Genomic DNA, 13,574 nt, shown 5'->3' with positions numbered 1-13,574 from the left:
AACTTCTTGGTGAATATCTCAAAAAAGTTGATTTTTTATCTATACATAACGTTTCGTGGTGGGGGAATTGTTTTTTCACTCATCCAAGTGATTTCTCAGTCTAAGCTGACTGCACACTTCCACTTGTTGAACAGTACTTTTGCATAATGACTGAAGTTTCAATCATTATGCAAATTTGAAAATGCTACGTCCTGATGAAGAGAATCAACTTTTTAGGGATTACCTTACCTGAAGGGCTGAGCATGCATCTAGACTTTTTGGTGAATATCCTTTGAGATCAGGTCAGCAATATGAGAATGCTTTGGACTGTTGAATGATTTTCTTACCAGTTAAATTTCTTTTCAGGTTTATGATCTCCTCCTTATAGTTGTCAGCTGGTGATCAGCTGATCACGGGGACGGGTTTAAAAGAGAGACGCCACCCACCTGTTCGCCGCTCAGACATCGTTCTCTTCATGTCAGGAGCTCCGAAACCTTGCCGACGTCAGTCTCCGCCTGATTCAGCAACTGTGAGTGTTTTTCCTCTCGATTCTTTTTCTCATCCCGGCTCCGCTCGCTCTCCGTCTGTAACGCCAGTTCCAAAACCACGCTTCGTGCACTGATCGTTACTAGAATAACTGCATGTCTGTTCCAACCCATCGCTAGGTGGAAACCAAACAAAACACGCATTAAGAGGCTCAAATGCCCGTGTCTCAATCTCGAGTCTCATAATGACGTGAAGAAATATTTTTTTAAATGATTTAATATGAAGGCAATAGCAGAGTGTTACAGGTATAGCCCTAAAGAATGTAGCCTCATGGGCAGTGTAGTCCGTGCTGCAGGGAGAATGGACTGCCATACACGTTATGTATCTATGAGCGAGGGAGGGAGAAAAAGGCGAGTGGAAAAGTAGAGTTGTCATCGAGCAGAAACGGGAGCTGGAAGCATGTAAATATAATAATAACCACTGCAGCCAAAAATGAGTGTCTGACAAGCCCAGTTCTAAGTAAGCTATTAAGACTCGAGTGTACACCGTGTTCCTGTTTTCCTCTGAAACAATAAGTTCCGCTGGAGCAGCCTTTCAACGCCTCTCTCTGTCTCTCGCCAGCAAAGTTGACCAAGACAACAAAGTAAAGCTAGTTTTCGGCTATGAGCCTGAAACGGAAACCGACGTGTTAGCCAGAGGTCCCTTTACTACGGTTCGAAGCCGCGGACCTATTTTAAATACGCGCAGAAGTTTCCTATACAAGATCGCTGCAGAAAGTGCAGCCTTACCTAATGTCCACCTACTGTTACTCATTTTATATTAAGATTTAAAAATGTAGTTGCTATTGAGTAACCTGCGAGTAGCCTTCAGTAATAGTAATGAATCACACAGGAACAGGACATTCATTAGTTGTAAAAAAGCATGATAATATATTAAGTAATCCAAAGTATTCAGAATACTTTACTCTCATTGAGTAACGTAATGGAATACGTTACAGAATACATTTTGGGGCATGTAATCTGTAATCTGTAGTGGAATACATTTCAAAAGTAACCTTCCCAACACTGACTACCGTTTATTCACGGTATGTCACTGTAAGCCCGCTGCAAGGTAATAAACTGCCATATATTTACCAGTAACTTATCATCATCAGTACCAAAAATATTCATCTCTGCTAGAGGATACCGTGTTCCTACAGGCGGTCATTTACTGTTGAACAGGTCGTAATTTACCGTAATTTCAGGAAACAGTAACATACTGTAAGAGACTGGAGGGTTCCAAAAAAATTGTATTGTATAAACAAAATGTATCATTTATTCATTTATATGTATTTTTATATAAAAACACACACACACACACTATCGATTGATTGAGATAGATAGATAGAGACACACACACACAAAATATAGTTCATGTGCTTCACACCACTTTTTATTTCTGTTCTGATTTTTCTCTGCAGAAATACACATTTCCAAAATCAAAAACTGAAAAGAACTGAAAACATATTTTCATTAAAGAAGCACTTGTTTTTACTAAACTATGTAATCCATATATTTTCTCAGATGGTTGTACAAACAATAACGATATTATGTCATATCCATATCATGCCAGACAACATATGCTCAAGTGTTGGGTTTTCTTACTTATATTTTGTAGGGTCCTAAACCTACAATGTGAAGTTGGCACCTTACAAATAAACTAAATTGTAATGAATATAATATCAAGCCCCACACGTCTGCCTTTATATACACTTTATATACACTTATACAAAATACTGGCTCACACCACCAAATCAATGCACAAAGCAGGGTCCACAAGGACATGGATGAGCGTGTGTGGTGTGAAGGAACTTGACTGACCTGCACTGAACCCTGACATTGCTTTGCGGACTGAGTTCATTGATTTGTAGGGTGAGCCAATACATGTGACAATTAAAGTGTAAGTAGCTGAAATAATTTTTAACAAACGGGTAAAAGAAGGCATAAAATTAAAACTGTTGCACTCAAAAAACCTATTGGACAGAGACAGCTTCTTGCAAGACGGCGAGAGAGCTTGTCTTCATTGTTGTTCGACTCGTGTAAATGTCCAGAAAGCATGGGCCATGGATCATCTGTGGAGACACAGGTAACAACACATTGGTCACTTAAGAAATTCACTAGAAATGGCAACAACAGTTACCTAATTTGAAGTTTTCCACTCAAATTCAGTATGTCGCTGGAGGAAAGTTGTGACATGAGGGTTAATGTGAACAACCTTTCGCTTCACAGTGGTCCCAGTCTTTCTGCTTGTCTCAACCCTGGAGGTACATTTTGTTCCCTCTTCAGGGAACATGCCATAATAAATAGTAACATTGAGTTGTGATGTTTAATAATGAGTTACTTAGGGATAATTTATTCATCATCTATTACTATTAGCTAACTGTTCAAACATACCTCTGAATTAGCTCCAATGTTGCACACACTGACTCCTTGTATTCCAGGTTCAATACATAGAATGAACCAAAGAAGACTGACATTGCATCAGCAAAGGTGTTCTCTTTGTCCAGCTCAACAATTACACGGCCCTCTGCCCTCACCATCCAGCAGGTGGCGGTCATTAAATGTTGTCCTTAAATGTATAAGGGCAACATTGTCACAATAATAATAATAATAATAATAATAATAATAATACATTTTATTTATGAGCGCCTTTCAAGTCACCCAAGGACACTTTACAATAGGATAAAACACTTAGTAAAACAATGGCAGAATAAGAACAATAAAATAAAAGCACAAGATAAAATTAACAAACAGTGGATTCACAATGAATATGCAGATTTGAACAGATGAGTTTTGAGTTGGGATTTAAACTGTGGGAGAGAACCAATGTTTCTTATTTCTGGGGGCAGAGAGTTCCACAGCCTGGGAGCAGAGCAGCTGAAAGCTCTGCTCACTCTCTAAATAAATAAATATATTTTATTTATTGTTTACTCTATTTAATTTGTAAAATATGTATACACACACAGACACACACGCACACGTAGAAAAACATATTTAGTATACACATGCAGTAATGCATACACTCTTATATTGTACATATATTTATTACTCTCAGATTTAGCCATTCTTATATTTTGCTTCTTTTATGTTATTGTATTTTTTGCACACCTCTGTTGCTTGTGAAGCTCGCACACAAGAATTTCACTCGCATGTACTGTACCAGTGTACCTGCACTTGTGATGTGACAATAAAAGTGATTTGATTTATCGTTATGTTTTTTACAACTACATGAATGTACTATTGCTATGTGATTTATTTTTTTTACTATTACTGAAGGCCACTCGCCATATCAATACTAACTAGATTTTTTCAAAATCTTAATATAAAATGAGTAACAGTATGGTGGACACATTAGGCAAGGCTGCACTTTTTGCAGTGATCTCGTATAGAAAACTATTTCTGTATCAGTAATATGTTTTCTTTTTCTCTGTTGATAATCATGTGGAACTGCACATGATTATTTGCAGCTAGCATGTTGCTAATGCTATCCATCAAGTCTAAAAACAGTATGTTACAATGTGGAGATAATCTGATCAGAAATGATCAGGTTATATTCTGATTTGTAATTAGGCGTACATGTGCACTATGTTTATTCAGAGAGGTTAAGCTTGTGTTTCTGTCATGGAGGGATTGTGCTCAACTGAATGAAGCTTATTAGACATTATGAAACAGATGATACGTAAAAGCGAATTTTGCCAAAGTGCTTCTTTTTTTAAATTATCTTTTTTTGTCTTAAAGAAATCTACTACATCATGTGTAATTTTTTTTTTGTCATGTATAATTTCCATTGCAAATATTAATCACAGTTAAATTAAGAGAGGATGGCATTAAAAACTCTGGAGGTGTGATGCCATCAAGTACACTGCTGTAGAACGATCGCACTGCGTTCTCGGGAGCACTCCCGTGTAAACTTACGAAGTCTGGACTAGCAAGAACACGAGGACTGGCGTACTTGAGTATTTAGAAATGGCCTAACAGTCTGCAGTCTATGAACTAACGCCAGCTAACAATGTTAACTTGGTGGCGAGTTGCATTCAGTAATTGTAATAAAAATCACTCAGCAATAATACATCAAGGATACTGTGGTTTCGCCCATCCCATTCTTTTTATGAAGTGGTGTTTTAATTTCCAAGTAAGAAAACCATTCATGCCCGTTCACTGCTGGCCCTGTTATTCTGGCTCTGGGTCCATTGTGTAACTGACGCCACCAACATTAACAGGATGCTTACATTAGAGCCTCTTATTGCACGTTTTGTCTGGGTTTCCAGCAATCAAAATCAGAGTATTCCCCATGTATTCCCTTACTCCCCAACACTGCTCACCCAGCATCAATTTGCCATGGGAAAGCCTATCAGGGGTCAAAAAGAACCCCAACAATGTAGCCCCGAGGACCCTGGGACAAACAAACCTCTCCACCATGTGACTCACAGATTTTTCGTTCCTGTGTATATTTTTTATCTGTCTTATGTAGAACCAGTATGGAGCAGATCAGAGATCTTCGTGTTTTCAAGCACAAAAACTTCAATTTTCTGGTCGGTCTTACAACTCCAGAGTACATAGACTCTCTTGAGAGTTTTGAAATAAAAGACAGCGATGTCTTCCTTGTCACTTATCCAAAGTCAGGTTGGTGAAAAATCTTACACATTATTTGTATTTGCAGTTTTGTGCTGGCCAGACTGATCCACTGATCACCTCTAACGTTTTCCCCACATCAGGCACTGTATGGGCTCGGCAGATCATCATTTCCATCTACGGACTGGATGGGAATCAGAATAAATATTCAACCAACGTGGAGAGGATGCCGTGGCTGGAGTACAAGAAAGCTGAATACACTTTTCTTCCCTCTCCACGACTCTTCGCCTCGCATCTCCCTGAACATATCATGCCTCCAGGAGTGAAAGAGAAGAAGGCAAAAGTCAGTACTTTATAGAAACTCAGTTCTTCTTGAAGAAAGAGGCAGTCTTAAATAGGGCTGTGCAATATGACCAAAATCTCATATCCCGATATAAGAATTCTATCGTCCTGATAACGATATAAATCACAAAAATGTAACATTTTCTGTAAATTCTGTGAATCTCGGGCAGCTCGACTTGCGGGAAGTGTTTCCAGGTGCGCGTCGTGTACCTGGAGTCGAGTGTTTTAACCGATGCATGAAACTATACATTTTTAGACACAAGTTATAACGGCCGCCGTTTTCTTTGTGAGTATTTATTACACGGCGTGCTGTGGGGAAAAGCCTATTCTAACGTTTGAGTCTAAGGTTTATTTTTTAGCACCTGGCGGCTCTTTTTTACTTCTCATCCGTAAATAATCTGCTCTTTCACGTGATTCAGTTTATTTTGAAAAGTCTCAACAGGATCTTGAGCTTTATTGTGAAAGGTTTATGTGGAACATAAAGAAGCAGACACGCGATGGTGTTACCGTCGTTGTTGCTAACCACAACGCATAAAAACAGGCGCTTGTCCGTCCGTAGTGTGGTTATATTAAATATAAGAGAAAGAGAGAACTTTAAGAAATTAATATAGCCACTACAGTGACCATCAAAACGATGAAAAAATATTGCCGTAAACAGTTTATTTTGCAACACCACGAAACAAACGATAGCGTAAAATGAAACGATAGACGTTGTAATGGGGTCATAAATCAAGGAATCTGAGGGCCATTTTTATCATAGACTTCTACACAAACACATGGTTCCAGGTCCAAAAAGCTAGCACTAGCATTTGTTCTATTTCAAGTGATTCTGTGTTTCTATTTCAGTATATATATTTTTTGTCCTTTTCCTTTCTTACGATGAGGTCATTGCAGACTAAGAGGTTCATCAAATCAAGTAGAAATAGGAGAAAAAGAGTTACAAAAAAATACAGCCTTTAAAATATATTTAAAAAATATTATTTGAAATCAGTTTTTTAAATTATTTTTCTTTTAAACTAATGACTTTCAATTTTTACATTTAAGTAACAAACTGTTTATATTCTGTTTTTTTTTTTTTTTTTTTTTAAATCTATATCAGATCGTGTATTTGATGAGGAATCCAAAGGACAACATGGTGTCTTTTTATCACTTCAGCAAATCCATGACAGTCCTGGAAACTCCCGAGAGCTTTGACCAGTTTTTTGAGTGGTACATAACAGGAAACGGTAAGTTTCCTCACTTTCGATCCACATAATGATGAATCAGTTAGTGGTTATTATAAACACACTATATCTATTTATTATCTATATCTTTATTCACATAAATGTTTAAGAATTGTTGAGGTAGAATTATTGATAGATTATCATGGGCCTTGCACCACAGACTGCAGAAAGAAACAAATAAAACTTTTTATTAGCGTGTGCAAGGCTCAGAGTTACACTTGGTAAGCTAGAGATGAACAAATGGCTGCCACTCCTCCCGCTCCTGTGCTTTGAAAAATGTACTATGTAAAGTGTTACTTTTGTTCTAGAATTTTTTTGGAGAAAAATTACTGATTCATTAAAGTTTAAATTCCAAATCCTGGATTCAGATTTAGTGGACTATGAGAGAGGGTGTTTATTCTGAGTTAATATTTACTGAGTTAATATGACAAATGTGTCAAAACACGTTTTTCTTGGCATGCACCAGCAGGAAGGTCGTGTGCACTCTATGCCCATGCAGTAATCCATGTTTTAAAAGGTACAGTTTAAAATGTATAAAAAAATCTGTTGCTAAACGTTTTATCTTTTCTGTCATGTGATTCATCTCACAGCTCTTGCAGCTCTACATACTTGAAAGACTTTGGGTTCTTTTTCTTTTCCTTCCTCTTTCTTTCTCCCTTTCCTATCCCTCACTCATGTCTGTCCCGTCTGTAACAACTGAAAATAAAATAAAATAAATAATAAAAACAAAGGTCGATCAAATGGACCAATACGGCAATGCCATGATGATCCATTTGGCAAAATAAATCCATTGGGTATCCTTGTTGGTCTTCAGACAACAATTCTGACGGCGAAAGAACCAAATGGGACAGGCAAAAACCCCCCAAAAAACTTTGGTTTCTGTGACCTGAAGGTTTCAGTGTGTGGCAACAGTGGTTCCACTTTAGTACCCAGTGATTTTGTGGTGCTGTGCTAGTATTTAGCACCAACACCAGTTTTGTTTGTGTGTGTGTGGATTGAGCACATTGACAAAATCTGTACTACATTCGGAGGCCCACTACCACTGCATGATTAGCATGGGGGACTGATCATGCCTACAGTCATGCTGTAGGTAACTACAGAGCTTACACTTGAGCTCTTCTTGTGACATGTGGGTTGTATGTGAACTCAATTAAGTCAGAATGCTAAATAACTGGATGCATTATGCAACTATACAGTTTTTGCGTCATCCTGGTTTGACCACGTCAGGGAGTGGTATTTAAACAGAGACCAGTACAACATCCTCTTCCTGACCTACGAGGAAATGATTTTGGTAAGATGTTTCTTCACACTTTTGTTGTTCCTAAGGAAACTCAAATAAAATATCTGGCAGAGTTTAAGGTTCTCTTTCTGTTGTGTTCCTGCTTTTCTTTCAGGACCTGAAAGGATCAGTGAAGAAGATCTGCAACTTCTTAGGGAAAAACCTGACTGAAGCCGCCATCAGTCAAGTTGTGGAAAAAGCTACATTTCAGAACATGAAGAATGACTCGAAAGCAAACTATGAGCACATTCCACCAGAGACGTTCAGTGGAAAATTCCTGCGCAAAGGTAACATAATAGACCTGCAGCTGCTGTGCAGAAAAATGTGACATCAGGGTATCAGAGGTTGTGTTTTTGTCTTTATTACAGGTCAGATTGGAGACTGGAAGAACACACTGAGTGTTGCACAGAGTGAAAGAGTGGATCAACTCCTTCAGGAGAAACTTGGTGATTTGCCTTTGAAGTTCATCTGGGAATAAGCAGAGCAGCTCTTCAGGGTCTCCCAGGAGTTTTAAAAGCATTGATTTCTGTCATGATATGAGGTAATTAGACGCAGGGTTTCTTCAGCACAAACTGCTTTTATTGAACCGTAGCAGCAGTGTACGTGGCTACATCAATTTTCTGAAAAAACATATACACATACAGTGTTCCAGCGTCCTCTAGTGGCCGCCCCTCACGGTATCCTTACTAGGATAACATAAACAAATCTCACAACAATTTCATTAATCAGAAAACCATAAAATTGTGTTTTTCTGCTATTTAAATAATAATAAAAAAACAACAACAAAAGATTAATGTTTGTTCACCCAAGATGAATTCATGTCATGTAGATCATGATTCCAGAAATCAACAACGTTCATTAATAAAATGTTTATCAGTCAACATATCTGACATGCCTGAAACCAGTACACGGTGCTTTGGATTCTCATAATTTCTGAATAGTCACTAACTGTTAATTGTGTTTTTGAATCACATTGCTTTTGAAAGTAGCCTTGACCTTCAAATATAAGAAATTTCTTTACATAAATGTACTTTTGCCATGAAGACAGTCTGACTTTTGGTTTACCCACAAGTGATTTCTCCTCCCATGAGTCAACATTTAAGACAGAAGTATCTCATTTACTTGTGTAAAAGAATCAAAAGGAAAGGATCCTTTTTTGGTAAGAAACAAAACATTACAAGAAGAAATTGTGCAATTGCAGTGTAATTTTGGTTAAAGTCTTGTTCAGCGTGACATTCTTCCTTTATTTGATTTGATACAGAATCAAACCTCAGACCTGTGAACAGCATCCACTGAATATCATTTAATTAATATGTGAAATACAGCTTGTTAACACATGATTTATTGCAAGATAATAGTCTATTAAAAAATAATAAAAAAAATTCTCATTTCTTTAATGTGACTTCCGTTTCTGAACATTACTAAACATTTTCATTTTCAGTGTTATGGCTGTAAAATGTAACTTTGATTTTCACACAAGAGTGAATGCTCTCCTCTGGAGGCAAGAGTGACATTTTGAATTTAGGTAGTTTATCTGTATGAAACTCTTCTCACACAAGTAAGCTGATCCAAAGATGAAAAAACTCCACATTATTCATTATCATATAGAATAAAACTGCATGTTTCAAACACAAGTTTGTCAGGTTTTGAGAGTTTTTTTAATATCACTCCATTTGTGGTTTTAAATCTGAATAGCCTTCATTTTTCACACCAATCTTCCAGTAACGTCATTATTATGTAGTAATCAGGACACAGCATAAGTCAAATGTACAAATTTTTTAGTATTAGTAAAAAAGTAAAGCATAAATTAACACTTCACTTCAACATTAACTATAGTACCTCTCAAGGAACCTATAGAATATTGTCACATGGGGTGAAGAACAGCATAAACTGTGTCACTTCCCCTCATCTATCTGTGTGGTTCAGAACTAAGATGGAGCAGATCAGTGCAGGTATAAGAACTACAACTTTCTGACCACTGTACATAGACTCCATTCAGAGTTTTAAAATAACAAACAGCAATGTCTTACTTGCGTCTTTTACAAAGTCAGGCCAGTGAGAAATCTCTGTAGCATCCCATTATTTTGCAGTTTTATTCCGTGCAGACTGATCCGCTGGTTACATATAATATCTCATAAAGTTTCCATCAGAAGGCTCAGCAGATCATCACTTCTATCTATGAGTTGGACGGGCATCTGAATGAATGTTCTAACAACTCGCAGAAGATGCCATGGCTGCAGTTCACAGGGGTGCATACACTCCTAACCCCTCTCCACAGCTCTTCAGATCACATCTCTCCCAGGTTCTCATGCCTCTAGGACTGAAGGACGAGAAGGGAAAGGTCAGAGCTGTATAGATGCTCAAGCAGCCTGAAGAAAGAGCAGGTGATCCTCGACTGACTCTTGGTGGCGCTGTCACTTGGTGTTCGCTCTCTCTGCGGTAGAGTATTGATGGGATTTCCGGCTCTTTTTAGAGAACCGGCTCTTTCAGCTCGGCTCACTAAAAAGAGCCGGCTCTTTCGGCTCCCAACCGGCTCTTCAGGTTGTTTTGTTGCTTTAATTAATTTATTATTAACAACAATATAAAATTATGCACAAAAGGAATTATTAATGTAAAAAAATAAACCGTGGTTTTATTTATATATGTTTATATATAAATATATACGGTGGGCCCTAGAGACAAAGCACGTACAAACTCCAAAAAGCACGTACAAACTCCAAAACACATTTATAGCGTTAACTGAACTTCCAAAACAGAGCTACCTAGATTACTTAAATTACACAACTAAAAGCATATGTGTATTGTTTGTATATTTATACACAAGCACTCATATATATTCAAGTAATTCAAAAAAATGTTCATTTACCTGTTACTACCACACACCAAATCCAGTCGTTGGTACTTGGCTTGTGTAGCCACTAGGTAACAAAAGTCAACACTGCGCCTGCATCCTGGAGCACTTTGTTTTGTTTTGTATGTTTTTTGTAGTTTGTACGTGCTTCGGGGTTCGTACGTTCTTTGTCGCTAGCGGCCACCGTAAATATACTTTTTATTTATTCACGCCACATAAAATGTAATAAATAAATCATATAATACAAAAACCAATTTCGCTAGCTTAGCTTAGCTCGTAGCCAACTCGCTATCAGCATGGCCTCTTCACCTGTCCCTACTGCACTTTCCTTCTCATTGTGTCAGATGTTTAGTTACTCCTCGGTCTCCTTTAGCAGTAATGATACTTGTAACAAATGTAGCATATTTGCAGCTCTGGAGGCCAGGATTACTGAATTGGAGACCCGGCTTCGCACCCTTCATTCACCCGTAGCTAGCCAGGCCCCTGTAGCTGGTGCAGCCGAAGATAGCGTAGGCCCCACTAGCTGTTATCGAACGAAACGGCTCTTAGAGCCGACTCTTTGAAGTGAACGACGTGGATTTTTTTTTTCTTTCTCTCACCCTCTCTCTCGCACTTTTTTCTGCTTCACTACGCACGCGAGCCTTATGCTTTGCGCTGGGAAGAGGGGGAAGGGGCGATAGTTACACTCGCAGCAGCACAGGAACAGAGCCGGAGGGAAAGAGAGAGAAAGAGAGCCAGGGACAACAACGTCACATTAGAAAGGTATAGCAATCAACCACAACTATTTTCAGTTGCGGATGATAAAGGATTCAGAAAGTTTATTCATGCAGGCCCATATGACAGAGAGTGTGCATCTTCTTTTAATTTATAATCTATATCTATAGATATAGTGTGTTTTGTGGATCGAAACAAAACCGTTTCCTGTTATGTGTGTTATGTGTGTTGTGGTTTGCAGTGTTTTGTGTTGTTTCACTTTAAATTTGTTTAAAAGGAAGAAGCTGAAAATTTAAATAGTTAAAAGTTGAAATGTAAATAGTTGGTTTTTGTATTATATGATTTATTTATAACATTTTATATGGCGTGAATAAATAAAAGTATATTTATGGTGGCCTCTAGCGACAAAGAACGTACGAACCCCAAAGCACGTACAAACTACAAAAAACATACAAAACACAACAGAAGTGCTCCAGGATGCAGGCGCAGTGTTGAGCTTTTGTTACCTAGCGGCTACACAAGCCAGGAAGTACCAACGACTGGTGTGTGGTAGTAAAAGGTAAATGAACATTTTTTTGAATTATTTGAATATATATGAGTGCTTGTGTATAAATATACAAACAATACACATATGCTTTCAGTTGTGTAATTTAAGTAATCTAGGTAGCTCTGTTTTGGAGCTCAGTTAACGCTATAAATGTGTTTTGGAGTTTGTACGTGCTTTTTGGAGTTTGTACGTGCTTTGTCTCTAGGGGCCCACCGTATAAATTTATATATAAACATATATAAATAAAACCACGGTTTATTTTTTTACATTAATAATTCCTTTTGTGCATAATTTTATATTGTTGTTAATAGGGATGGGTATTGATAAGATTTTCACGATTCCGATTCCATTTTCGATTCTGTTTAACGATTCGATTCTTTATCGATTCTCTTATCGATTTTTAAAAAAAAAAAAAAAAAGGAGAACACTAAGGTCAATTAGCTTAGATCTTTGTTTTATATCTTCTCTTTGAACAAGATGGAAATTTAGGAGTAACATGGCCTTACAAACCCAACAGTGAGATCTTAACAGATCCAACCTATGGCTTGTCAATGGGGTGTCACAGGGTCCCCAGGAAAAAAAAAACTGAATGTAAAATAATAAAATAAATATTCTTCTGTAGCAATTACACAAGAATATCCAGTAATGTCCCTGCCTACAATTAAACACATTCACTTACCGAAAATCGGGGGCATCTGCTGTGGCAAATGGGTGCAAACCTTTTACCACAAACTTAGTCACTGCTCGGTGACATTCGTCTATCCTGGCCTGAAAGGAGACGCTACCGGTAGACTGCAGCGAGAACTGCCAGCATCTGAGCCAGCACGACTCTGTCCGTCTCTCTCATCATGGTCACCTAAATGCACAGTAATGGCAGGTTTTGTAATAAGGCAGATCGCGCTAACATAATATGCACTGTTAGTTGATTATTTACCTGCCGTATTAACGGGAGAGGACGTGCAAACGTTACCGCTGCTGCTGGGTTGAGATTCACGAGTCCGGAGCGGAATTAAAAAAAAGACATTCATTTAAGGTTATCGTAGTGTTTCCTCCCTTAAATGAAATATCTACTTTGCAAGTATTGCAAGTTGCCCTGTTGTCATCCGTTCTCGTAAAGTATAACCAAACTTTTTAGCGTTTGAGCCGCCATGTTTCCTGCCAGGTAAATGACGCTCCGCAACGTGGTGACGTCATTCGGGGCGACTGGAATCGATAAGGGAATCGTTTGCAAAAATGGCAAACGATTCCAAGGAATTGAAACAGTGGGAACCGGTTCTCAACAAGAACCGGTTTTCGATACCCATCCCTAGTTGTTAATAATAAATTAATTAAAGCAACGAAACAACCTGAAGAGCCGGTTGGGAGCCGAAAGAGCCAGCTCTTTTTAGTGAGCCGAGCTGAAAGAGCCGGTTCTCTAAAAAGAGCCGGAAATCCCATCAATACTCTACCGCAGAGAGAGCGAACACCAAGTGACAGCGCCACCAAGAGTCAGTCAAGGATCACCTGCTCTTTCTTCAGGCTGCTTGAGCATCTATACAGCTCT

General features: G+C 38.2%; 1 protein-coding gene across 3 annotated transcripts; it reads left to right on the top strand.

Moving 5' to 3' along the window:
- Positions 1-401: 401 nt before the first annotated feature.
- On the top strand, positions 402-9,301 carry LOC148103034 (amine sulfotransferase-like). Of its 3 annotated transcripts, none has more exons than XM_087840066.1 (8): positions 402-508; positions 4,975-5,126; positions 5,219-5,418; positions 6,517-6,643; positions 7,110-7,157; positions 7,837-7,931; positions 8,035-8,206; positions 8,288-9,301. In XM_087840066.1, exons 2-8 carry the CDS (start codon positions 4,982-4,984, stop codon positions 8,395-8,397), a joined length of 897 nt encoding a protein of 298 aa, XP_087696192.1. In that variant the 5' UTR covers positions 402-508; positions 4,975-4,981; the 3' UTR covers positions 8,398-9,301. The 3 variants fall into 3 exon arrangements, with proteins under 3 accessions (XP_087696192.1, XP_087696191.1, XP_087696193.1); XM_087840065.1 differs by having other exon boundaries at positions 7,107-7,157; XM_087840067.1 differs by lacking the exon at positions 7,110-7,157.
- Positions 9,302-13,574: the final 4,273 nt, after the last annotated feature.

Source organism: Neolamprologus brichardi, chromosome 4 (assembly GCF_056152115.1).
Source record: "Neolamprologus brichardi isolate AB-2024 chromosome 4, ASM5615211v1, whole genome shotgun sequence".
Classification (NCBI taxonomy): Eukaryota; Metazoa; Chordata; class Actinopteri; order Cichliformes; family Cichlidae; genus Neolamprologus; species Neolamprologus brichardi.
Note: the sequence above shows the minus strand (reverse complement) of the source record. Positions and strands in the feature narration are given on the sequence as shown.